At 39.9% G+C, this 27,681-nt stretch overlaps 1 protein-coding gene across 1 annotated transcript in view; it reads left to right on the top strand.

The window, feature by feature from the left end:
- Window positions 1-27,681, top strand: part of SLC9A9 (solute carrier family 9 member A9) — a 646,928-nt gene that overhangs the window by 212,185 nt on the left and 407,062 nt on the right. The window contains exon 6 of the mRNA XM_043875249.1: window positions 20,874-20,979. Coding sequence (XP_043731184.1) covers window positions 20,874-20,979 — 106 coding nt within the window. The remainder of the gene's footprint in view (window positions 1-20,873; window positions 20,980-27,681) is intronic.

Genomic DNA, 27,681 nt, shown 5'->3' with positions numbered 1-27,681 from the left:
TGTCACTCTAACTCTGGGGCGTGTTGATCTAAGGGTTAGAGGTGTGAGCCAGGACACTGGGGAATACATTACCAGCTCCTATGTTTGTGGGTTAAAGCATTTAAGAGAGGACCTTGGAAATTCTCCACATAAAAGGATCACAGTTAGGGATAGATCATAAACTTTCAACTCCAAGAGGAATTGTCACTAAAAATAAAATAGGTACATGATGGTGTAGGTTGTTGTTCAGTTTTTCAGGTATGTCCAACTCTATGTGACCCCATGGACTGCAGCACACCAGGATTCCCTGTCCTTCACCATCTCCCGGAGCTTGCTCAAACTTATGTCCCTTGAGTCAGTGATGCCATCCAACCATCTTGTCCTCTGTCTTCCCTTTCTCCTCCTGCCTTCCATCTTTCCCAGCACCAGGGTCTTTTCCAGTGAGTCAGCTCTTCATATCAGGGGGCCAGAGTATTGGAGCTTCAGCTTCAGCATCAATCCTTCTAAAGAATATTTAGGATTGATTTCCTTTAGGATTGACTGGTTTGATCTCCTTGCAATCCAACCGACTCTCAAGAGTCTTCTTGAACACCACAGTTCAAAAGCATCAATTCTTCCATGTTCAGCCTTCTTTATGGTCCAACCCTCCATACATGACTACTGCAAAAACCATGGCTTTGACTAGATGGACCTTTGTTGGCAAAGTAATGTCTCTGCTTTTTAATATGCTGTCTTGGTTTGTCATAACTTTTCTTCCAAGCAGCAAGCATCTTTTAATTTCATGGCTGCAGTCACCATCCACAGTGATTTTGGAGCCCACAAAAATAAAGTCTGTTACTATTTCTATTGTTTCCCCATCTATTTGCCATGAAGTGATGGGACCAGATGCCATGATCTTGGTTTTTAAATGCTGAGGTTTAAGCAAGTTTTTTTCACTCTTCTCTTTCACCGTTATCAAGAGACCCTTTAGTTCCTCTTTGCTTTCTTCCATAAGGATGGTGTCATCTGCATATCTGAGATTATTGGTATTTCTCCCGGCAATCTTGATTCCCGCTTGTGATTCATCCGACCTGGCATTTCACATGATATACTCTGCAAAGAAGTTAAATAAGCAGGGTGACAATATATAGCCCTGGCGTACCCCTTTCGCAACTTGGAACCAGTTCGTTGTTCCACGTCTGGTTCTAACTGTTGCTTCCTGACCTGCATACAGATTTCTCAGGAGGCAAGTGAGGTGGTCTGGTATCCCCATCTCTTTAAGAATTTTCCAGTTTGTTGTGATCCACACAGTCAAACTCTTTAGCATAGTCAATGAAATAGAAGTATATATATATATATATATATATATATATATATATATATATTTTAAATTCTCTTGCTTTTTCTATGATCCAGTGGATGTTGGCACTTTGATCTCTGGTTCCTCTGCCTTTTCTAAACACAGATAGTATAGGAGAATTATCTAAAACTGAGGTCAGCATGGGCCTTCCAGTGGCTAGATTATCGTGGATATTGCCAGCATCTGTTCATTAAGGCAGGATCAGTGTCATGGATGAATGGAGCACCACCCTTTAGTGATTTAGTTTCTTTGAACTTCATTTCCCATGTCCTTAAAATAGATACTGCAACAACATAACATCAAGTACCTTCAATTTATTCACATAATTCTTGTGAGATCAAATGACATGTTATCTGTAAATTGATAGGTATTATTAAACAAATTTTTACTAACAATGAGTTGTTCTGAGTCACTTTATTGACCATTTAGATGACACTGTCATAGCATTCTTATTTGTTTACAATTGAACATGAAATCACCAGATATCCATTCTTTTCTTAAATAACCATGAAGAAGCTATTGTTTTCTTGTGATATTCCATTACTTCTCCACCCACTTTCATGGTAAATGCTAAATATAAAAAGTTTAAAAGGAAACAATTAAATTGCACATATCTTTGTGTGACTTCTGGAGTGGATAGCCTATCCCTTCTCCAGCGGATCGTCCCGACCCAGGAATTGAACCGTGGTCTCCTGCATTGCTAGTGGATTCTTTACCAACTGAGCTATGAGGGAAGCCCTAATAGCATCTAATGTACCTTATTTATTTATTTCTATTGAAGAAAAATAGATGTACAATGTTATGTTAATGACTGCTGTACAACAAATTGATTCAGTTATACATATACATACATATATATATATAATCCTTTCTAAATCTTCTTTCCCATTATGGTCTACCAAAGAATAGTGAAAATAGTTCTCTGTGCTATAGAGTGGGACCTTGTTGTTCATCCATTCTATTTGTAGAATCTTACATCTGCTCACCCCAACCTCCCACTACATCCCTTACTCAAACCCTTCCCCAAACCCTTCCCCCTTGGCAAACATCAATCTGTTCTCTCTGTCCATGATTCTGTTTCATAGGTGAGTTCATCTGTGTCACATTTCAGAATCCATATATAAATAATGGCATATGGTATTTATCTTTCTCTTTCCGAATTACTTCACTTAGTATGATGATCTCTCGTTGCACCCATGTTGCTGCAAATGGCATGATTTTGTTCTTTTCATGGCTGAGCAGTACTGCATTGTATGTATGTACCACACCCTCTTTATCCAGTCATCTGTCAAGGGATGTTTAGGTTGTTTCCATGTCTTGGCTATTGTAAATAGTATTGATATGAACATAAGGATGCAAGTATCTCTTTGAATTATAGTTTTGTCCAGATAGATGCCCAGGAGTGGAATTGCTGAATCATAGAGTAATTCTATTTTTAGTTTTCTGAGACACCTCCATACAGCTTTCCATAGTGGCTGCACCAACTTATATTCCCATCAACATCTAGGAGAGTTACCTTTTCTCCACACTGGTTCCAGCATTTATTATTTGTAGATTTTTTGATGATTGCCATTTTGACTGGTGTGAGGTGGTACCTCATTATAGTTTTGGTTTGTTTGTTGTTTGGTTGCCAAGTTATGTCTGACTCTTTGCGATCCTGTGGACTGTAGCATGCCAGGCTCCTCTCTCCATGGGATTTCCCAGGCAAGAATACTGGAGTGGGTTGCCATTTCCTTCTCCAGGGGATCTTCTCAACCCAAGGATCAAACTCATGTTTGCTGCATTGGTAGGCAGATTCTTTACCACTGAGCCAACTGAGAAACCCAAGGTTTGGTTTGCATTTCTCTAACAATTAGTGATGTTAAGTATCTTCTCCATGTGCCTATTGGCCATCTATATTTTGTCTTTGGAGAAATGTCTATTTAGGTCTTCTATACGTTTTGGATTAGGTTGTCTGTTTTCTTGTTGTTGAGTTGTATGAGATGTTTGTATATTTTGGAAATTTAGCCCTTGTGTTGGTCACATCATTTGCAAATATTTTCTCCTATTCTATAGTTTGTGTTTTTATTCTGTTGATGGTTTCCTAGTGTACATTATTTAAATATTTAAAATTCAAGGTAGTTTCCCTATGCTTCCAAATGCTGCTCCTGGAGTCATATCAGGCATTCCAAAATGTAGTATAAAGGCTTGAATACTAGCCTCTGTTTTGGAGTATATAGATCATGGAATAATTGAGTATGAGTGCTCTAGCCTTTTATTACCTGCTCACCACCCCTCTTCAACCCTTTCTAAGCCTATCATGAATTATACAGCCAAATTCAGATCTGTGTTTGGATTGGTGCTTCCCTCCTTTTTTAAGCCAGTTCTACTTCTGGCTTAATTAAAGGCTTCTTTTCTTTGTAATTTGACTCAGGGCCACACCTTAGGTTACTGACTATAGCTCCCATGTAATGTGTATCTACAATCACCATTGACCATAGCTACCCTCTGAGTTCATAGGCACAAAATATTACTTCTCATCCTACAGGGCACCCAAGGGTAGGGTTTTCCCTTTAACAGATTCACCAACTTGACAAAATGACTATTGTTGTCTCCTCAGCATAATCAGAAGCACTGGACAAATGAGCAGCATTGAGTTTTCACCTTTTCTATTATTAACACTTCAGCAAAATAAGAATCTTCCAAAATGAAAGGCGTTTTTGTACACCATACTTGCAAGTCACTATTTTCATTTAACATTTAAGTTGTAGGGGGAGAAAAGCCACCTTTATTCTTTAAAGTTTGCTACAGAGTAACTATTCCAGAGGCACATGAACTATCTTACCTTTGATCGTGTTGATAATCCAAAGACCCTTTCCGTTTCGGGTTACTATGGTTACGGCTGCATGGGTGATGTGTGAGCTACACTGCTGTTTTGATAAAAATAGGTATTAACTACCAGTCATAGTGCTTCTCATTTCACAGTAGTTCTTGCAGAAGAACAGCATATTAAAAAAAAAAAAAGGCGGGGGGGGCGGGGAGGAGAAGAAAGAAAAAAGCCTGACCAGAGAAGCATGAAGGAAACTCTGCGTAAATAATGGTGATTGGTCATGTGTATAAAAATATTTTTAATTAAATTCTTTTTAATTAAACAGGGCATTTTGCTGAATCCATCTCTGTTATTTGCACCAAGCTTAGCCTTGAGGAAGATGGCTGATTAATAGACCCAAGAACCTATAATTAAAAACAGAACTGTTATTTTTAGAGAAAAGCCTCTCCAATAAGGGTGACTTAATTGGGCTGTCTCTCATATTTTTCATTTGTCATTGAACTCTCTGGTTAAAATTTTGATTTTTTTTTATATATGGGAGGAACGATTATTAACATTATTATAATCAGGAGTCTTTTCATTGTTTAGTTTTGTTTTTCTTAGATCCCTTTGACCACACACTCTCTTCATTGTTGTTTTTCAATATTTAGTTGTAGTCTTCACTTATTTCTTTTGTTATATTATATATTCTTTTTACAATCATATATTTTTCTTTTTCTTCTCTGGCCCTCTCTGTCTCTGCATTTCAGAGTTTCAGGATACACCAAGTTTGTGGTTTCTCATCACTGGAGTTAGCAGCATTCTACACAGAAATTCAAGAGAAAGCTGAATAACTTTCTCTCCCCAGACCAAAAAAAATAAGATGTAATTTACAAAGCAGTCCCTTCAGCACCAGGGCTGGCTTTGAGAACAAAGACAACACTCATTTAATATCTGCTAAGCAGCATAGAGAGAGATTGAGATGGTTTTATGCCTGTACTATAAAAAAAAAAAAACCTCACATAGAGTATACAGTTCATGTCCCTAAATCATTTGCTTAGTTATTGGTAGAGAAACTTGTATGAGTCTACTTTTATTATTTAATATTTGGTAGAGAAGTATTGTATTCATATTGCGGTGGAAGAAGGCTGGCAGTGAGAGATCATTTGAGGTCTTTTCATAGCTTTCATTATATTCCAAGGGGAAAAAATTATACCTCTGAGGATATCTGAGGATATTAGATCAGTATTCTTTCCACTGAAGGCAGCGGTCTTCCAGAGACTGCAGACAGACCAGCCATTTTTACCAGGCAATCTTTGCTTCAAACCTGTATACAGTGTCATTTAATAGTATTTGGCTGCATTTTCTGTATCTGTCCAATTCCGTGTTATGCACACTGGGAAAGCATCAGTATAAAAAGTCTCTATATAAACCTGGGTCTATAAAATGCCATCATATAAACCTAGATTCTATTCTTGAGCAAATTTACCCAGAAATAAAAAGAGCAGCTTGAATTTATATTAGATATCTATTTCAACAAACTCAAATAGCTTTCACATGCAGTATTGCAATTACCTTCACATAGCTTTCCTGGGTAGAGAGGATCCATTTCTTAGGCGAAATAATTGAGGCACAGAGAAATGTTGGGTTTTTCTTAAGATTTTATAGTAAGTCAATGAAAGATTGACACAAAAGCCAGGACTTCTATTATCTTAGATGACTAGACTCTTTTTTATAAGACACTAGCATCTGTGTGATCAAAGTAAATTATTGACTCCAGCTAACATGCAGCCAGCTCTAAAATCAGCAATGTCCTTATTATAACCATTAAAGCATCTGTGCACTTGAGTCAATATTTAGAATCCAAAGCTACCAAATGGTAACAAATGAAAAAGTCTATCTGAATGTTTCCACCTGGAGAGTTTATCAGTTAGTGATAACCATTAACAGTGTGCACATATATCATCTAATTTGATCATTACCACAGCCAGTCAATTATCTACATTTTAAGAAACTTAAGATTCTAAGTACTAGGCCTGTAAGTGGCAGAGATGGGAGATAAAGTATATTCAGTATTCTTTGTCTGTGCATGCATGCTAAGTCTCTTCAGTCATGTTCAACACTTTGCAACCCTGTGGACTATAACCCACCAGGCTTCTCTGTCCATGGGATTCTCCAGGCAAGAATACTGGAATGGGTTGCCACGCCCTCCTCCAGGGGATCTTCCCCACCCAGTGATCCAACCCGCATCTCTTATGTCTCCTGCATTGGCAGGTGTTCTTTACCACTAGTATCACCTGGAAAGCCCATTCTTTGTCCCATACCACTATTATTTCTCAAAATAAAAAGGCAATGTGACAATCAAACTTAGCATAAAATGAAACCCAATGGTCAAGATCTCACTTGTTGATTTCATTTAACAAACATTTATTCAGCACCTGCAATGCACTAGATACTGCAGGAGTGACTGGGGGAGGGAGAAGCAAAACACAGATCCTGCCTTTGAGAAACTCCTGTCTAAAGGAGGATGTAAATGCAGTAACTGGCAGTGAGTTTAAAAGATAAGACAGAGGTGGTCAGGTAGCTTTTTAAGCTTGGAGGAAGGACTCCATGAACTCCTGCGTCACTCTGCAGGGAGCGGGGAGAGAGTTCTGGGAAGACCTTAGGGTCTCCTTCATTTCAAAACAATATTTTGCTTGATTGAAAAAGATGACGTTAGTCAGAGGAACCACAAAACATGTTTTCCTCCTATAAGGGATGGCTCTATGAGTTGGGTTTTTTAAGTTCCCATTCAGGCCACAGATGACATGACTTGCTGAATATTAGCAAGACCTTCCTAGGCTCAGACTCCCGTTGGGGGTGTCCTGGCTTCACAGTCCTTGGGGTCAGGGTCAAGAGAGCACACACAATTGCTATTATAACAGCTGTCTCCTCCCTTATGCAGAAGAGTCAAGCACGTGGTCATCTGCCCTTGATCCTATTCTGCACCCGTTGCTGGGCGGTGCGGTAGTGCTGTACCCAGCGTTGTACCCAGCTTCCAGCATAATTAGCAAAATAGACACTCTTCACAACGGAGATCTACTGTTTGGAGTTTAGGTCTGAGAGCCATAGAATTTTCGCTTTGGAAGGACCTTAAAGACAACGTCTCTCAGTCTCATTTTTGGACAGGGATCTTGAGACTCAGAAACGTGAAACAGGGACTCCTGTGGTGGTCCAGTGGTTAAGTCTTCACCTTCGATGCACAGGGCGCAGGTTCAATCCCTGGTCCGGAAGCTCAGATCCCACGTGCCTTATGGCTAAAAAACCAAAATGTAAAACAGAAACAACATTGCAACAGCTTGAATAAAGACTTTAAAAAAGGTCTGCATCAAAAAAAATTTTTTTTCTTTTTAAAAGAAAGAGAAAGTAAATGTAGGAGTAGGTGTTCTTTCCAAATGCAGAGATTCAAGCAGTAATTTGGGAGAAAGGGAGGGAGGCAGAGAAGAGTCTTCATGACTTCTCTACTTGATAATATCTATTTATCTCTCTTAAAGGCATTTTTGAGTATCAAAGGGGAAACACACAAGTAGAAGGTGTCATTCCATTTTATAATGGACAAACCTCTTGATGGTTTTGATGACATGAGTAATAGCATCAATAGTAACCACCATTAATTGAGCTACAATATGCCAGACACTTTACATAAATTATCTCATTTAATCATTCTCCAAAAACCTATGAGGGAGAGAATATTTTTATCTCCTTTTTGCCAATGATGCTTCCTGAAAGCTTAGTGAGGTTAAGTAACTGGCTCAAGAGCACCAAGTTCATTTGCATTGCAGTTGGGATCTGAACACAGGGTGGTTTGACATCAGAGTCAAATTCCCAACCATTATCTCTGCTTCTACTTTCGGGACAGAGTTGTGAATAGCAAGGTCTTGGCACAAAGGTCTTGCTTCAGAGATTGGAAGCCTAGTTATTTCCAGAACAGAATTAGAGAAGATAATAGGTGAAAACCAACTATATACATGCCTCGGGATATTGAAAGTGGATAAAGCAAAACTCCAGGTGTTCTGAGGATGGGATTTCAAGAACACACTGAAAAACCATTTGAAGCAATTCAGCAGCTCCGTGGACAGCTGGGAAACAGCTGTGGCTGACAGACCTCTCTGGCTCGCTGCTTTAGGGGACAGAATTGCTCTGTTTAAATGACAGCAGCTCATTCTCAGCAGTGTCAAAGACAGACCTGCAGAACAGAAGTTTGGAAAGTCAATGTCCAGCCCAAAATTTCCATTTATGTGTTAGAGAAGACATTGCATATTGTGGTGAATACGATTTAGAAATTTTAAGACTGTTTCCTTGGACGGTAGGCTGTCCGGCTCCCTTTAGGGCTTGGCTTGGCTGAATGAGGTCAAATTCATGGGGTAGTGAGGCAACTGGTGAGTCATATTGAAGGCGGCACTCACTCTCAGAGTCAGATAAGTGCAGAGTCAGCACCTCCACAACCTAACAGTGGGCACTTCCTGAGGGTAAGATGCCCAGGGAGCCAGGAGAGCACCATAAACAGGGCGGAGCTCCCTTGCTCTACAAAGCTTCTCAGGGGCCCCAGGGGTTAGGATTCCTTGAAAAGTGATTTCCCTCCTAGAACACAGCCAAGAAATGATTGGGACTGACCTTTTAGCTGGGTTTTATAGATAAGAAACATTGTAGTGCTCAATGTATTATTTTGAGCTGAAATGGACACAGCTTTTCATAACAAGTGCTATCAGGTCAGTGAGTGGTCGAAGAAGTCACTGATCATAGTGGGAGAACACAAGCGAGACCGGGAGCTGGTCTGATCCTCAAGGAGTCCCACAGGTGGCACAGGACCTTCAAGTTTCATTCATTCACTCATTCAATCAACAGAATTGCCTGCTACTTGCCAGAAACTATTGAAGGCATCAACGAATGTAGAGATGAACAGCCAATATCAGTGATGAACAACTTTTTATCCAAGAGGACCAAGTCAAAGAAAAGCTAAAATGCTTGCAGTTTATTTTCGGGGAGTTTTTTTTTTTTTTTAATACTGCTTTCACATAAGGAAAAGCATTTATCTGAAACTGAACTTCTGCATTTTTATTATTTTCCAATCCAGAATGGATTTCTGTAGAGGGCTAAATTTTCAGACATGACAAAGCTAGTTCATAGTACAGTATCTGATGTAATAGATCATCACTGGAACTGTTTTCCTTTTCTTTCCTTGACTGACTTTGTAAACTACCTAATTCCAAAGTGTGGCTTGTCTCTTCAAATTATACTCTATAATGCCAGAGAGTTTTCCATTGTAAATAAGTTACATTTTTTAGAATACACTTTATTTAAATATATATATTTTTAATTTTTACAATGTTGTGTTGGTTTCTACCATATAACAACACAAATCAGCCATAATCATACATACATTCCCTCCCTCCCTCCCTGCCCCCCATCCCATCCCTCCAAGTCATCACAGAGCACCAGGCTGGGCTCCCTGTGCTACACAGCAACTTCTAAACAGCTATTCATTTTACACCTGATAGTGTCTATGCTGCTGCTACTAAGTCGCTTCAGTTGTGTCCAACTCTGTGTGACCCCATGGACGGCAGCCCACCAGGCTCCCCCGTCCCTGGGATTCTCCAGGCAAGAACACTGGAGTGGGTTGCCATTTCCTTCTCCAATGCATGAAAGTGAAAAGTGAAAGTGAAGCCTTGTTCGACACTCAGTCTTGTCCAACGCTCAGTCTTGTCCAATGCTCAGTCTTGTCCAACTCCTAGCGACCCCATGGACTGCAGCCTACCAGGATCCTCCATCAGCGGGGTTTTCCAGGCAAGAGTACTGGAGTGGGTTGCCATTGTCTTCTCCAGATAGTGTCTGTATGTTGATGCTAAGATGTTACTTTTTTTTTTTTTCAACACAAACATAAGTTTATGCCTAGGTGATGATGCCATTTCTTGAATTTGGTAATTCAAGAGCAAAAGCAACAGATTGATGATGGCTGGTTAGGCAACAGGGAATCTCTAGCACCTCCATACCCAGTGCCAGGCACACAGTGATGCTTAATAAGTATTTGTTCCAGTAGAAGAACTCCAAATGGAGTTGTCTTGCCAGTGGTTAGATAAGGGAGCCTGTAGTTGAGGAGAAGAAGGGATTGGCTGGAGACTGAGATAAGTGAATGTGGATGAGATTGCTCACAGAGACTTGGTAGAATGAAGAGGGAGCTGAGGAATTCTTGGGCAGCATTTGTATCAAAGGGGTGGGTTTGCCAAGGAGAGAGAAGGGGGCTGGAGGGGTCAAAGAGAACCTAGAAGTTAGTCTCCCCAACACAAAAGAGTGCTCGGAGAGATAAGAAGTGTCCACAGTGTCATGTCACATAGAGGGCTTGACAGTCTGGAAGCCCAGGAAGGAAGTTCTGGGATAAAGGGAGGGGGAGAGGAGTGCTCACACATGGCACCCTGGGCTGTGGGAAGAGACTCTGAGTTCCATGGTACATCTCTTTATTAAGTTTGGCCAACTTTCAAGGTGGCTTTTTATCCTTTCTTATTCATGCTTATTGTAGAAAAATTATAAAATACAAAAAAAAAAAAAGTTCAGAGAAGAAGAATAAAAATGGCCACTGCTTGCTTTTCTCACAAGAGTGGCTTTATGACTTTTGGCTTGCTCTTCTCAGTCTTGGCTGGCCCGACCGTGCTAACCTTCCACCCTGGTTTGGGCTTCATCATTCCCACCTCAGCACCAGTTCTTCACAGTGTAGCTCAGATAAAATAAACACTGGAAAATAAAGTGATTTGATGAGCTATAAAATAATACATTCTGAGTAAATGCTCGATCTGATGATCGCACCAAGGGAAACACACATAGATAATTAATCAGCACAGAGGGCCTCATGGCACAAACATTTGCAAATCCTCAGCCTTCTCATCCATTCAGGTTTTGTCCTTGTTAAAGCATGAGCTAAAAGATGGATTCGTCTATGTGACTTCTTGTCTACTGGTGGGGGATAGGGGAAGGGAGGACTGAAGGGCCCTTCTACTCAGTAACTCATATGTTGAAAAGTTAAATGCCTGAGAGTTTAGGCTGCCCACCATTTGTAGTTCCTCTGGTGAGAGGGGAGCAGAGTGCACTTGTTTGGGCTGCTGTAGCAAATTACCAGAAATGTTGCAGCTTAAAGCAACACAAATTTATTATTGTATAGTTCTATAGGTCGGCTGGTTGACGGAGGTTGGCTCAACTAGGATCTCTTACTACACTCTCGCAAGGCCAAAATCAAAGTGCTGACTAGTGTGGCTCATGGTGAAGCCCTAGGTTCATTCCGTTTGTTGACTGAATCCATTTCCTTGTAGTTATAGGACTGAGATTCCTGCTTTCTTATCTTGGCTTAAAGAGGTCTCCCTCTGACCCTTGCCAGTGAGCGCCCCTGCAGCTCAGAGTTAATAATGGCATGCGGACGACTTCTCACACTTGGAATCTTCATGACTGCTGCCCCCACGCCTTTTTTAGTCTCTCTTCTGCCTTCTCTTCAGCTGCATCTCTGACTCCAGGGAAAGAAATGTCTCTGCTTTTAAGAGCTTGAGTAATTAGGTTGCACCCACCCAAATAATCCAACATAATTTGCCCATTTTAAGCAAACTTTAATTACATCTGCAAAGTCCCTTTTGCCATGTTAAGCTATACATGCACAGCCTCTGGGGATTAGTGCATGGACGCCTTTTCAGGGGAGATGAGAGAGGGGTTGTTGTTCAGTCTCTCAGTCATGTCTGACTCTTTGCGACCTCATGGACTGCAGCATACCAGGCTTCCCTGTCCATCATCTCCTGGAGCTTGCTCAAACTCATGTCCATCGAGTCAGTGATACCATCAAACCATCTCGTCCTCTGTCATCCCCTTCTCCTCCTTCCTTCAATCTTTCCCAGCATCAGGGTCTTTTCTAATGAGTCAGCTCTTCGCATCAGGTGGCCAAAGTATTAGAGCTTCAACTTCAGCATGAGTCCTTCTAGTGAATATTCAGAATTGATTTCCTTTAGGATTGATTGGTTTGATCTCTTTGCAGTCCAAGGGACTCTAAAAAGTCTTCTCCAAAAACGCAGTTCAAAAGCATCAATTCTCCTTTATGGTCCAACTCTTCCATCCATACATGACTACAGGAAAAACCATAGCTTTGACTATATGGACCTTTGTTGACAAAGTAATGTCTCTGCAGGGGTGGGAGGGGGCATTATTCAGCCTGCCTCACAGAGTGATGGCAGGAATGATTGGACTCATGATATGATCCCTCTCCTCCTATCTTCCCCACCCTGCTGTGTCACACAGACCCAGTGTAGCCTCTTAATATTACTCTTGTTCACCCTTAGCAGCTTTTCTAATCTACTTAGAAAACAGAAATAGGCACCCTCTACTTTGAAATCTTTCTGTAATGTCTCTTGGGGTCTTTATCCACAGATTGGGCAATGATGGAATACCTGCTTGTTTCATGTCTTTTTGTAGCAAGAGAAAAATTTAGTTGTGAAACCCACTTATATAAATGTGTATCATGATCATGACTCACATTATCATATTTTTCCTACAATTTTTGTTATGTGTAATGGGTCACAGTGATATTTTTACCTCCTATTGTTAACCCATTCAGGCTTTGTCTGCTTTATGGCTCCACTGAGCTTTTTTCTGAATTTATTTCATGATTTGTAGGCAAACCCTTGCTTACCCTGTTCATCTTTAAAATGGCAAAATGCTTAAGTCATGATCCTGATTGGAGAATGCTTGTACGACAGGGTAAGTCATCTTCACTCAGATATTGAACAGACTGCAAAGATTCCCCATTAAACTGCACCATGGCTCATTAAACCCCATTGGTGAGAAAATTGGGTCTTTGTTAAATGTTTATGTTCTGTGCTAATGTTAAATTTAGAATATTTCTCTTGTAGGTACCTTTGGGAAAAATTCTAAAGCACCAGCTAAAGTGCCAAAAGATATTAGCCCATAGTTCCCAAAGAGAGGATCTGGAAAATATCTACCCACCCCTGTGTTTGTTCTCAGGTTTCTATCTTGCTAATCTTTATATTTCTTATTTGTTTTTATTTTCTTAATATCAAACCTTGTGATATTATGATTACTTTTTTATATTCTCAGTAACTGATAAGGACTGTACTTCAGGTTTTAAAGCAAAAGAGGGAGTCGATTATCTGGAATTATGTTCGACCGTGTTTGAAATCAAGGAAAGGACATGTGATTGTCAGTGTTTTTATTATGCATCCGTATGTTGAAGAAATAATCTCTGTCCACAAAGCACTTACATTCCAAAAAAGGACTTAAACAAATGCAAATACTTATGACAGAAATGTGATTCCAGAATGTGCTGTTTTAATTAATCTGAAAAGAATAATTTCCCCTCACATAATATTTATTAGAAATCCTCTACATATATTCCAAAAGAATTAGTTGGTTCTTGTGTGGCAAAAGTTGTTTAGAGCTAGGGAGCCTTTCTCAACAGGAATCCAACAAGAGAATTAAATTCCACTGAAAATGATTTCAGGAACTATTTTCTCATTTCTCCCAGAGACCATGCTTCATAAGTATCATTCTGGCTGCACAGGATGTAACTTGATTCATTATATACAACAAATGTCTTTGGGCAATGGTTCTCAAGCTTTTTGGTGTCACAACCCTTTTAAAATTCTTCAGAATTAGGAAAGACCTCAAGGAGTCTTTGTTTGTGGGTGTTATATCTGTCAACATTTACCAGGTTAGAATTTAAATTTTTTAACATAATTTCACTGATCTCTTTAAAATAATAATCATGAACAATTTACATGCTAAATGACATTTTTTATAAAAACTAAATTTATTTCCAAGACAAAAAATTTACTGGGGAGGGTGACACATCTTTGCAAGTCCCCTTAATGTGTGGTGTGACAGAAGACAGCTGGATTCTCACATTGGTTTCTGAATTCAGCTACACTAACACACATCATAAAACCTCTAAGTTCCACTCTACACAGATGAAATAACAAGAATGAAAAATGCAAGTAACACTGTCATAGTATTATGAGATAGTTTTGACCTTGGGAATCTTCCTGAATAAGTCTCAAGAACTCCCAGGTGTCCCTGGACCATACTTTGAAACTATTGCCCTGGGGCATTGGGGCTTGTTTCTCCCAAGTATCTCTAGGGGAAAGGGCTGTAATGATGTGCTAACATGTGGTATTTTCTCCACCACCAACTCAGTACCAACATAATATATCATATTGATGGCCAAAATAAAATTGAAATGTTTTAGGGCTAAATCATTCATGATGGTCTGTGTAACTTCTAATTTACAACATTGTTGTTTAGTTGCTAAGACGTGTCCAACTCTTTTGCGACACCATGGGCCTGTAGCCCACCAGGCTCCTTTGTCCATGGGATTTCGCAGACAAGAATACTGGATTTGGCTGCTATTTCCTTCTCCAAGGGACCTTCCCGACCCAGCAATTGAACCCTTGCTCCTGCACTTCAGGCAGATTCTTTTACCGCAGAGCCAAATGACTTAAATGAAATAACATCTAGTGGTTAACTTTCTAGATCAGGCAGTGTTTCTCTGACCTATTTCAGAAGGGTTAGGATTTCTCGTTGTATGTCTAGGATATGACTGGCAAAGCTTGATTGGCAAAACCAGTACACTGATTCTGCTGCCAGGTCTTCACTGAGAAGATTGAGGCTCAAGCTAATTTCAGTATTCCAGCCTACTAGAATACCTCAGCTATTTTGGAGCCTCTCCTTGTAATCTCACTGTGTACAATATTTCAGAAAAGTGGGAAGAGTTACAGGAGAATTTCTTGTATACAAATTTTAGGAGGGGAAAAAGTCCTGCATTTTCCCGGTAATCATTTTCGGAAATAGAAATTGCTGCCTTGTTTATGAGACTACCAGGGTTCTCCACCTGTCAGCCTGACAAGGTTCCACTGCACAAGCCAGAGACGATTTTGATTCTCCATGTGTCAGGGACAAGCGTCATACATACTGATTTGCACAGAAAACCACATAGAGCACTCTCCAGGGAGAGCCAGCATTTTGACAAGGCTGAGACTTAGACAAGACTTAGAGCAACAGGGGTAGGAACTGTTGTGTGATGCTGTCCACAGACCCAGGCAGAGATTGTGCAAGTTGCTGAGAGTTCCTGTATTAAAATAGCATTTGAAATTTAAATTCCTTGTAAAACACCAAGAAAATATGGGTCAGAGAGCTGTTAATGGAGATCTAGTGAAGGGACTGTCAACAAATCATCCTGAAGACTTAGAAGTGACTGAAAGAGCATTAGGAAAGAGGTTAGTTCAAAAGATAGTAACAAAAAAAAGTAAGACATTATTTCAGTCAATACATTGAGGTACCAAATGGGGTAAGGTAGTCATTATCTGAATTTTTATCTCTAGTTATGGTTATTGCATTTGAGATAAGAAAATATGAGTTCTGATGCTGTAATAGGGTTCTCTTCTTTTTTCCTTTGTCTTCAACTTTTCTTTCTGCTTATTCTGTTCAATCTATATTAAATTAGAAATTGAAGAGAAAGCCTCCATTGGCTTTCTACTCCATAGGCTTCCCTTCATCACCGGCTTCTCAGAAGTGCCATCCACACCACTGCTTCATTCATTCTCCCAAGACCCTTCACTGTTTGACTACTGAAACTATAACATATTCTCAGAAAATAGTTGAATCATTATATCATTCATTGAACCACTATTATCTCAGTGATTCAACGGCATGTCTCAACCATCCACTGCTCTTACATGGGAATAGGTGTGTGTGTGTGTGTGTGTGTGTGTGTGTGTGTGTGTGTGTGTGTGTGTGTGTGTATTTGAGCATAAGGTTATATATGTTTGCATTCCTTACTACCAAATCAGGAGACAAAATAGATTTTTCTCTAGCTAAAAAGTCAAGTATAGGGAAGGAACCCCAAACCCCAAGCTGAGCGTTGAAACTCATCACTAAGTGATGAGAACTACAGTATGACAAAAGCAAGCATGAAACAATTCCCTGGTAAAATCAGAGGTTAAAGAGATCAGATTGTGTCTTCTTCTCTTCCTCTCCACATGGTGTCTGGAATGTTCTCCTCAGACTATCCCAAGCAGTCTGATCAAACTACACCTGGCTCTTCAACCCAGCCTCGGACCTGGGTTGTCCTTACAAACCCAACAAGGTTCGAGCAGAGCCGGTGTGAGCATGTCCACAGCTGTTCCAAGAGCTTCTCTCTTGGGAAGAAGTGCCGTGAGAGTCTTGGACATTGTGTGTGAGACTGACACCCGCCTGCAAGCTAATTATATGCATTTTTCAAAGCTCTCAGCTCAGCAATGAGAGTGGGTGGCTAATTTCCTGATTCACCTATTCAACTCATTTGTGGTCCCAGCAAATATTCCCTCTTGTAGGACACACTGCCTTGTTTTATTTCAAAGCTGTTCCATTTCTTCACAGGGTAGATAGGAATGCCCCCAAGTAATAGCTTTTTCTTTGTGGGGGACAGCATTTATGCAGTGGAGTTCAGTTCTCTGTGCAAAAGGAATTGTGGGAATGTCAGAACAGTTTTGAACAAAACTGGATATTCAATTAAAAGCCTGTCCCTCCAAAGGCCCAAAGCTCTCACTGTAGATTCAGAGTCCATCCTAGCATAGGGCAGACTGCATAAGTGGGGAGCTGGGGAAAGAAACCCAAGGATTTACCTCCCTATTTGTAAGCCAAGGCAACTCATGTGCCTGGGAATGCAGACAAGCTGCAAGTCATCTTCAAAGCTTAGAAATACAAATAAGCAACTACAAAGACTAAAGTCCATATTAGTAGAGCTTCCATGAGAGAATTTTCTCACTTAAGAATAACTCTCTACCAACAGTGTAAGAAGTTTTCCTTTTCTCTACACCCTCTCCAGCACTTACTGTTTGTAGATTTTTTGATGATGGCCATTCTGACCAGCGTGAGGTGATACCTCATTGTAGTTTTGATTGGCATTTCTCTAATAATTAGTTACGTTGAGCATCTTTTCATGTACCTGTTGGCCACCTGTATGTCTTTTCTGGAGAAATATTTATTTAGGTCTTTTGCTCATTCTTTTTATTGGGTTGTTGGGTTTTTTTGATATTGAGCTCCATGTGCTGTTTGTGTATTTTGGAGATTAATTGATACAGCCACTGTGGAGATCAGTACAAAGGTTCCTTAAAAAACTAAACAGGTAACAACAACAAAAAAAACTAAACACAGAATTACCATATGACCCAGCAATCATACTACTGGGCATATACCCTGAGAACCATAACTCAAAATACACACATACTCCAATGTTCATTGCAGCATTATTTACAATAGTTAGGACATGGAAGCAACTTAGATGCCCATTGACAGATGAATGGATAAAGAAGATGTGGTAACTATATACAATGGAATATTACTCAGCTATAAAAAGGAATGAAACTGATTCAATTGTAATGTGTGGATGAACCTAGAGCCTGTGATACAGAGTGAAATCAGTTAGAAAGAGAAAAACAAATTTCATGTATTAACACATATATATGGAATCTAGAAAAATGGTACTGATGAATCTATTTGCAGGTCAGAAATAGAGATGCAGCTACAGAGAACAGACTTGTGGACACAACAGGGGAAGAGAGGGTGGGACGAATTATGATAGTAGCATTGACATATATATACTGCCGTGTATAAAATGGACAGTTACTGGGAAGCTGCTCTATAGCACAGGGAACTCAGATAAGTGCTCTGTGATGACTTGAGGGGTGGGATGGGGGTGGGGGGGGAGGGAAGCTCAAGAGGGAGGGGATATATGTATGCATATGGCTGATTCACATTGCTGTTCAGCAGAAATTAACCCAACATTATAACGCAATTATATTCCAATAAAAATTATAATTTTACCTTTATTCCACACAAAATTCTAGTAAAAGGAAAATGTTGGTAATTCAAATTCCCAATTGTGGACCTCCCTGGTGGTCCAGTGATTATGACCCTTTACTTCCAAGGCAGGGGGCACAGTTCAATCATTTGTCAGGAAACTAAGATTCCACATGCCTATGGTGCACCAAAAAACAGACAAATAAAACTCCCAACTGAAGCCTTTTTGTTTTGATTTGATTCAGGATCTTGACTCTATCCTAGCAGGAGAAAGAGGTTACTTAGCAGAGAAAATCGTCAGCCCCCTCCCACCACCATCTGCAAAGGCTCAGAGGTGGTACAAATGTGAACAGCTATACACTAGGAGAGGGTACATCTCTGCCATTCTATCATGATTAAGGATCTATTCATCTAGAATAATGAAATCGACTCTATGCCTAGTAAAACGGAATCTGGCTAATCGTCATGCTGATTCATGGCATTCTGTATTTGTTGTCTCTTTACCCCAAAGCTAGTTGTTGGGTTCAATACTCCTTTCCCTAGGATAATCTTTAGTAAATAAAAATCTATTCCTGATGGATATGGTTTTCAGCCACTTGCTGGTGCTTAGGATCAGGTTTTGCAAATACCCCACATGTATATTTCATGTTTCTTTTTCTGCATGTATCCCTTATCTGTGAGTATCTCCCAAGGATCTCTCATGAACTCTCTCTCTTTCTATATACTTCACCCAGGCAATCTCAGCCACTCCTGTGGCTTATGTTCTACCTACGTTATTACCCTTAAATTCTTTCTTCTGCTTTAACTCTGTATAGTTACAACCTTAATTTTTTTATTTTTTGCGGTGCTGGGTCTTCATTGCTATGCAGGTTACTCTCTCTCTAGTTGTGGTGCGAAGGCTTCTCACCTTCGTGACTTCTCTTGTGGAACACAGGCTCTAAGGAACTTGGGCTTTAGGAGCTGTGACTCCCAGACTCTAGAGGGCAAGCTCAGTGACTGTGGCGCCCGGGCAAAGTTGCTTCGGGGCGTGTGGGAATTTCCCAGACCAGGGATGAAACCCATGTCCCTTCCATTGGCAGGTGGATTCTTTACCACTGAGCCACCAGGGAAGCCTCTAGTGATAACCTTTTACTTCTAGCTTTCTTATTGAAATTTCCATTTGAAATTCCACCTGCCTATTTAAGTCAACATATCAAAAACCAAACTTGCAAAATTCCCCTGTCTACAAATTTCTCTTATGCAGCCCATTTACCGCTTGCCCAGGGTTGAAACCCAAATCTTGCCCTCTCTCAAGCACCGAGACCTACCAGTTCTTCATCCCAAATACATTGTGGGTATTATCGCCTCTGCCCTATCCTCCCTGACATTATCTTTTCACTCACTAAAGCTAACCATGGTCTAGCAACATGCTAGGTGTTAGTGACCCAGAGGGAAGGTGAGAACAAATGAGTAAGGAAAATACAAAGCACTGTGGTCACTGACCTCTAAGAACCCAGGATGGTGGATGTTCAAGAAAGAGCAGGATGTACGAGTTGAGGAGCCTGAATCTAGGACTCTTCCAGTCTTGGTACAACTCATCTCTTGCCAGAACGTTCGGGAAAGCTTCCAGCCACATGTCCATTCTGTCCTCTACCCTGCTGCCTAAACTTGATTTCCAAGGTTTAAATCAAATTGTGCCACTCTGTCACTAAAACCCTCCCATTATGGCAGGACAAGTGCCAAACTTATTGACCCTACTTACAAAACAGTCCAACTGAGCTTTTTTTTCCTCCCCAGCACTCTCTTAAACAACACAGCTATTAGCCTCACAGTGCATGAAATAGTAAAGGAAAGAACAGAAATGAAAATGCCCATTCTGCCTTAAAAATTTACCATCAGTATCATTTTCAACCACCCTCTCTTTCCCTTTGGCAATCAACTCAGTGGATCATTGTCCTAATGATATGTTCACACTGCATGACTGTTTCAAACATCGAGACACTGAATAGTTTTGATGAACACAGTTAATCAGTGTGTGATTACTCACTGCTCAGGTATATGCCCAGAAGCTCTGTACACCTACGGTATATAGGAGCCATGAAGCAGACTGCCGAAAATGAATCCTTAGGCCCTGCTCTTAGGAACATTGGGTCCATCTGTATAGATGAGTGTGATCTTGAGAGAATGAGAGCCAGGTGCCAACCACCTCTCCCTTCACAGGAATAAGCTGCTGCAACAACTCTTCATTCATTCACTCACTCAGTCATTCACACATCAAACACTTCTTGAGCATGTGCCAAGAGCTCACAGTCTTTTCTATGATATGTTCTGTGATCCCAAATTCTGGGATCAAAAAGGAGTGACCCAGGTCTTTACTGAGGGATCAGAGGGCTGGGGGAAACTTGAGAGGCTTTTAAAGATTGAATAAAGGTCTGGGGGTTTTTGTACCAAAAAGTGTGTGTGTGTGTGTGTGTGTGTCTCGGTTTATGTATTTAAGCAAAGAGGAGAATGGTAGCATCTGGATGAGAAACAGATAGCTGCCCTGCTAAAGTGAACCCAAATGCCAAGGTAATTAGAAAATGATACACTGTGTTCAGGAAATTCTGACAAGTTCAGCCTGGCTAGAGGGAGGCAACAGAGGGCAGGTAGGGAGTTCAGACAGAGACGCTGGAAGGCAAACAGTACACAGATTATACAAGACTTGTACCAAGGAGCTCAAGCTTTCTCTGTAAGCAGTGTGGAGCCCAGAGAAATCTTTTAAGCAGGGCAGTGACTGATGAGGTTGATTTTGGTTAAAGGTTCAGTATGTATCTATCGATGGATTTGAGAAGATGAACATTTAATGAGTGCTTTATACAGGTGACCACAGCCAAGGACAAGTCTATGGCCACATCCCAGCTAACTCTGCATATTTGTGTGTGTCTCCCCTAGTGACGGTGTTGGCCATTTTCCATGAACTGCATGTCGACCCTGACCTGTACACACTCTTGTTTGGGGAGAGTGTGTTGAACGATGCAGTCGCCATAGTCCTTACATAGTAAGTACCAGAACTTGGCCTGTGATTCTTTGACCAAGTGAAAGATGCTTCAAATATGGTGATAATTCCTAGGGGCTTTAATAGTATCTTTTCTCTTATATCATAGAGATAAAGGCAATTTCTAGCTTTTAAGGAATAATTACCACTGAAGAGTTCCAATAATGTGTACATTTCATTGTGCACTTAATTTCTAACACTATTAATAAGTTTCATGTTTCCAGTCTATGATAAAATACTACTCAGAGGGTAACACTTTTGTTTCTTGGTGTATATATTTAGCTGATTCACTTAGGGTTCCTAAAAGGCACATAAATAAGCTTTCTTCATTTTAAATCAGTATCATTTAATTTTTTCAAGTCATTTTCCAGATAATAGACTAATAGAAACCATTGTATTTACAGGAATTTTGGCAAATCAGAGATAGAAGTTGAGAGTCATAATTCTCTATTTATCAATGCAAATGTCACGCATTATATAAATACACACATTCTAAAATCATCCATGTGATAAGTAAAACTGATGAAGCTTCTGCTAAGAGGTAATATAATTTCTCTTTCATACTGGAGGAATTTTCATTTCAGGATGAGAATTAGCACTCTCTTCTCACCTCTCCTTCAGGCACTCACCATTTATATTTAATAAATGCCATTTTGGTGGCTTTCACTATGTCAGAGGTCTCTTCTTGGTTTTAGATTAAGACTAACATTTTGGGCAACTGTCAAATACCCTAAAGGAAAGTAGCCATCTAATAATTAAATGTGACAACAAGATTCAATTCAGGGTGCTAATTACTTTGAGTGCATTTGAAAATGTATTGCAAACTAACAAAGGATTTTTAAAAGTCAGATCTCACAGAGTAGTGTAGGAAACAACAGAGAGGCACTCCTCTTTTTTTCTGCCAGCTGACATTTCTCAAGGCTGCCACCCCAAAGTTCAGCAACTTTCAAGAAAGAGTCAAAAAAACACCTTATATTTCACCTGATTACCAAGAAGTGCCTTTCCTGCTTTTAAGGAAAATATCAGTGAGTCTAAATTAAGAGCTACTCAGCCATTAAAAAGAATTCATTTGAATCAGTTCTAATGAGATGGATGAAACTGGAGCCCATTATACAGAGTGAAGTAAGCCAGAAAGATAAAGAACATTACAGCATACTAACACATATATATGGAATTTAGAAAGATGGTAATGATAACCCTATATGCAAAACAGAAAAAGAGACACAGATGTACAGAACAGACTTTTGGACTCTGTGGGAGAAGGTGAGGGTGGGATGTTTCGAGAGAACAGCATCGAAACATGTATATTATCAAGGGTGAAACAGATCACCAGCCCAGGTTGGATGCATGAGACAAGTGCTCGGGCCTGGTGCACTGGGAAGACCCAGAGGAATCGGGTGGAGAGGGAGGTGGGAGGGGGGATCGGGATGGGGAATACATGTAACTCCATGGCTGATTCATGCCAATATATGGCAAAAACCACTACAATATTGTAAAGTAATTAGTCTCCAACTAATAAAAATAAATGGAAAAAAAAAAAAGGCAAAAAAAAAAAGAGCAAAAGTCGTGGCACATTCACAAATGCCAAAGGATGCTTTTAAAGAAACACCAAAAAAAAAACCACACACACCAAGAACAGTTCATTAAAACATCAGGAATCTCTGTCTAAGAAATACTAGTATTAAGGGAACATTTGGAGTAAAATTTGTTTTAAAATCTGTTGAGTCTCTCATCTTCACTTCCCGAACTGCCAAGTTGTAAAAGGCCAAGCAAAGTGAAATCACTAAAGCGCAAATGAGCTTGGGACAGAATCGTGCAGCTACAACCAAGGAAAGGTTTGGCCTTTCTGCTTTCAGCACTACCATTCACAGTAGTTTTCCATTAAAAATGCAGACTCCAAGGATGAATGTTGATGCTGCTGAGCACAAGCCTGGGGGACATTCAGAACAATCCATTTAATATCGCCTCGGGTCAATAGGTGGCTATTAACTGGCAGTGCATTTTCTACTTCCCTACCCATGCATTGAATGTCATAATAAAATGTGTTTCTCACCATAGCAGGATCCCTTCCTTTCTAGGCACCAGACACTTGCCATTCTAACCAAAATCTTGTGCTTCCCAGCTTTGACATTTCAGGTATTGTACAGAGTGATCCCAATAAGTTTTAACTTTAAAATAAAGGTAATTCTCAATTAGGAGTTCTTGACATGGACACTGCCATGCATTGAAATCTGCAGGCTATTCTACCCAGTGCATGCGGATTCCATCAGCCTCTCCCTGGAGTTCTGCTGAGCATTAATGCACAGCTGTCCCTCTGTATCCACAAGGGACTGGTTCCAGGCCACCTGTGGATACCGAAATCCACGGGTGCTCAAGTCCCTTATATGAAATGGCATAGTACAACCAACCCTCTCTACCCACCAGCTCCCTGTCTGCAGAGTCAGCTAACGAACCTCAGATTGTTCAATGAGGAACCTGCGAATTCATCGGGCCACTTGTACTTAGGTTATGCTGAGTCTGGACTCTGTCCACCTCTGCTATTAATTACTTCTCTCGCCTTGCACAACTCTCCGTGTGTTTTACTCTTCACTTTTCTCACATGCTTCTTAAACTTAGTTTACAGCCCATATGACACTCTCATTTTATACATTTACTTACCCACACATTCCCTCTCCTTTTAATGCTGCACCCCCACCCTCTCTCTTCCAACTATCTTCTATTTACCTTGCAAGAGCCCTATTAAAAAGTTTTCCATAACCTTCAGACCGGAAGTTCAAACATTTGTCTCTCCATGTTTCTCTTCCTTCACTCTAAACTTCACATAGTGCCCAAACAAGTCTCTGACTTGTAACCTACGCTTTTCTTTTCCTGCACAAAGCTCTCTCTTCACAGCTCCTGTTTTTGGCTCATCAAGTTTTTTACCACATACCTCAGACTCCTCTGGGAACCACTAGCCCACATGCTAAGACCCTACTCTTCCTTTCTATGTGCCTCTAATTCTCTGCCAGCTCAGCAGTGCACTCTTGGGTTTACATGTATATTTTCTTCTCTAGATAGTAATGTCTGAAGATGGAGTCTTTGCACTTGAAACATACATCAAAAGAGAAAATGAAAATCTCTTTTGTATTTTCCCTTTCTCAGTTCCATCTTTGTGTGGTTTTGAAGTTTAAGAATAGAGTTTTTTAGTGTATCATGCAAAAGAAAAGACACATTTTTTATATGAAATCAAGTACAGTAAAGGACCTAAATCATCAACCACTATGGCCTTTGCAGTGACTCTGGAGCCTCTTTGGAATGGTCATACACTTTCATTTACCTTCTCATCTTCCACCTGCAAATCTCCTTGTTTAAGTACCATCCTGTTAATATTTAAAAAAAAGTTTTATTGTTAGTTTTGTGACAATACTCTGTTCTAGCATTTCTCATTCAAATACAGAGTAATTTAGCCATATTTTAATTTAAATTGGGCTTCCCTGGTGACTCAGTGGTAAAGAATCCACCGGCAATGCAGGAGACACAGGAGATGGGTTCAATCCCTGGACAAGGAAATGGCAACCCCTTCCAGTATTCTTTTCTGAAAAATCCAATGGACAGAAGAGCCTGGTGGGCTACATAGGGTCGCAAAGAGTTAGACACAACTGAGCATTCATGCACACCATAACACCACAGTTTAAATTAGCTTTTCTGTGCTAATCTAAGTAACCAGTTAGAATACTTTTTCTTAGGCTAAATGTGCTCTGAATTTCAAACAACTACTGTAATATATGATTGAATTTGATGACCACAACTCCTGAACACAGCCATGCATGGTGGGTGATCCAGAGTTACCTTAAGATAAAAGTAACTTTATTTAACAAAAAGTTTTGGAATTAGCTTTCCTCTGATCCATACAATTGTTCCAAGTATATAGGGAATATCATGCCCAAACATGTATGCGTAATGGCTCATGAATGAATTCCACATGATGGATTTGCATTCCTAAGAATGCATAATAGACTATGAAGGAAGGCAAAAGATATGATGAAGACATCTTAAAAGGTCTGTGTTTTTGAATCCTGAACAAAGAGGCAACATGGTAGGGTAGAAAGAGCCTTAGATTTAAGTCAAAAGGCTGGTGTCAGGATTGTCACGAATTAACTGTGCAGTTATTACAGTTGACATGGAATCAACCCAAACTGCAGTAAACACAAGGGGAATCTGTGTGAGCTGAGGTAACTGAACAGCAGGAGTAGACATGGCTCAGGAAAGGGCCCAGTGAAACAAACACAACTCTCTCCTCACTCAGCTTCTTCAGGGTTATCTCACACACCTGGTCACAAGATGGCTGCCAGCGTCCCCCAGGGCTGTATCTTTAGTCAGGAGAGTAGGGCCAGAATCTTTGTCCCATTATTCCCAGAAATAATCTTGGTACATCTTATAGATTCTGATGCCATTCCAGACTCACTTGAGGCCAGGGAGATGTGCTGAATTTACTGTCTCGGGTCTGTCACATTGTTCATGAACTTAAGGCAGTAACTGGTTTTAACTGAAAGCGCATGAACTGAGACTGGGGCAAGGTGGGATTATTGCTCAGAGTAATACTGCCACAAAAAAGTAAGAGTGGGGACTTCCCTGGTTTTCCAGTGGTTAAGAATTGACATTGCAATGCAGAAGACATGGGTTCTATCCCTAGTCGAAGAACTGAGATCCTTCATGCTGAAGGATAACTGAGCTCACACTGCTACAGCTAGGGAGTCTGTGCACTACAACAAAGATACCATGCAGCCAAAAAAAAATTTTTTTTAATTAAATTAAATTTAAAAAGACAAGTGGATGTATGTTGCTGTGTGTGGCAACTAAGACCCCATGCAGCCAAAATTGGAGGTGGGAGGGGGGATCGGGATGGGGAATACGTGTAAATCTATGGCTGATTCATATCAATGTATGACAAAACCCACTGAAATGTTGTGAAGTAATTAGCCTCCAACTAATAAAAAAAAAAAAGAAAAAAAAAGTATAATTAAAAAAGAAGTGTGGAGGCTGGTCAGAAACAAAATAAAACCAAAAAAAACATGATGGTGACTTTTTATGACCATAAACTCTTCACACTTGTTTCCTTACATTACAAAATTATTCTGGGCAATAAATAAAGCAATATAGTTGGAAAGGCTCTATAATCTATATAATCTACATAATCTGTGTTTATAAGTATATATATATATATATACTATATATATAATAAGTATATATATACTTATTATAATTTATATAGTCACTTATATCAATATCTTTCATTCTACTTATACATCTCTCTGGTTTCAGTGAAATGACTAAAAAAAGACCTGCTTCTAGTGAAGCATTCCTTCATAAATATGACATTTTATGAACCAAGGAACAGAGAGAATAACCATTTTTACATGTGATTTCCCCCATTAGGAATGAATGACTTAGTTAAAGCGCACAGTCTAAAGTTGATAAATCAAGAACTAGAAGTTGAAGTATATTATTTAACATTATATAGGTTCTCACAACCAAAGTTGATATTACCTGTGAAAGCTGATTGGAGGAGGAGAAAGAAAAGCAGGGCTATGTTACCTGAAACGCCATGTCTCTCACAGCAAGAAATCAATTTTTACATATGGAGTTGATAAATCAAGAAATGAAAGTGTATATATGTATATATATATATACACACACACATATTATTTAAAAATCAGAGTGCAATGCAAGGGCCACGGGTTCGATCCCTGGTTGGGGAACTAAGATCCTGCATGCTGTGGAGCAACTAAGACCTGACACAGCCAAATAAATAAATATTGGGCTTCCCAGAGGGCTCAGTGGTAAAGAATCCTGCCAGTGTAGGAACTGCAGGAGACGCGGGTTCCCTGGGTCGGGAAGATCCCCTGGAGAAGGGAATGGAAACCCACTCCAGTATTCTTGCCTGGAGAATCCCATGGACAGAGGAGGTTGGTGGGCTGCAGTCCATGGGATCACAGAGTCAGACGTGCACGCAGAGTCACAGGGCAGCCATCCAAAGAAATAAAGACATAACTGGTTAAAAAGAGATGCTTTCGCTATGTGTGACAATGATAAAAGTGAAAAAGATGGTTTAATCTATTTTGTATCCTTTCATACTATCTGAACGTTTGTATGCATTTGAATTAATATATTTAAACTATTCTTCAGGTGATCAAAATAAAAGAAAAGCCAATTTATTTGATGAGAATAGAGTCAATGAATCCTAGCAGGCAAAAGTCACTACAAACAAAATTAAATGATGAAAGATAGACCAGGGAAAGTAGTTTCAACAGACATATTGATAGTCTTTCAAATATGTATTGATTGTCAATCTTTTTAGTATACCAAGCGTACTAGTTATGTTACCTGAGGTAAATTACTTAACCTCTCTTTGCACCAGATGTGGCCTTTATAAAACAGAGATGGTGATATTAATAGTACTTACCTCATTGGGTAGGATTAAACAAAAAACACCTGGAATAGGACCTGACTTGTAACACTCAGTAAACACTAGATATTAGCTTCTGATATTACTCCTGTTATAAAAGACCAATAAAGAAAAGGTAAATGTGATAGAAAAATGGACAAAAGATGTAAGTAGATAATAAGCAAGAGAAGAAACATAACTGGCCAATATTCTACCAAATAAGATCAGCCTCACTAGTAATGAAACAAATTAAATATCATTTTTTGCCTAGCAAATCTTCA

Source organism: Cervus elaphus, chromosome 19 (assembly GCF_910594005.1).
Source record: "Cervus elaphus chromosome 19, mCerEla1.1, whole genome shotgun sequence".
Classification (NCBI taxonomy): domain Eukaryota; kingdom Metazoa; phylum Chordata; class Mammalia; order Artiodactyla; family Cervidae; genus Cervus; species Cervus elaphus.
This window is presented reverse-complemented; position numbering and strand designations above follow the sequence as displayed.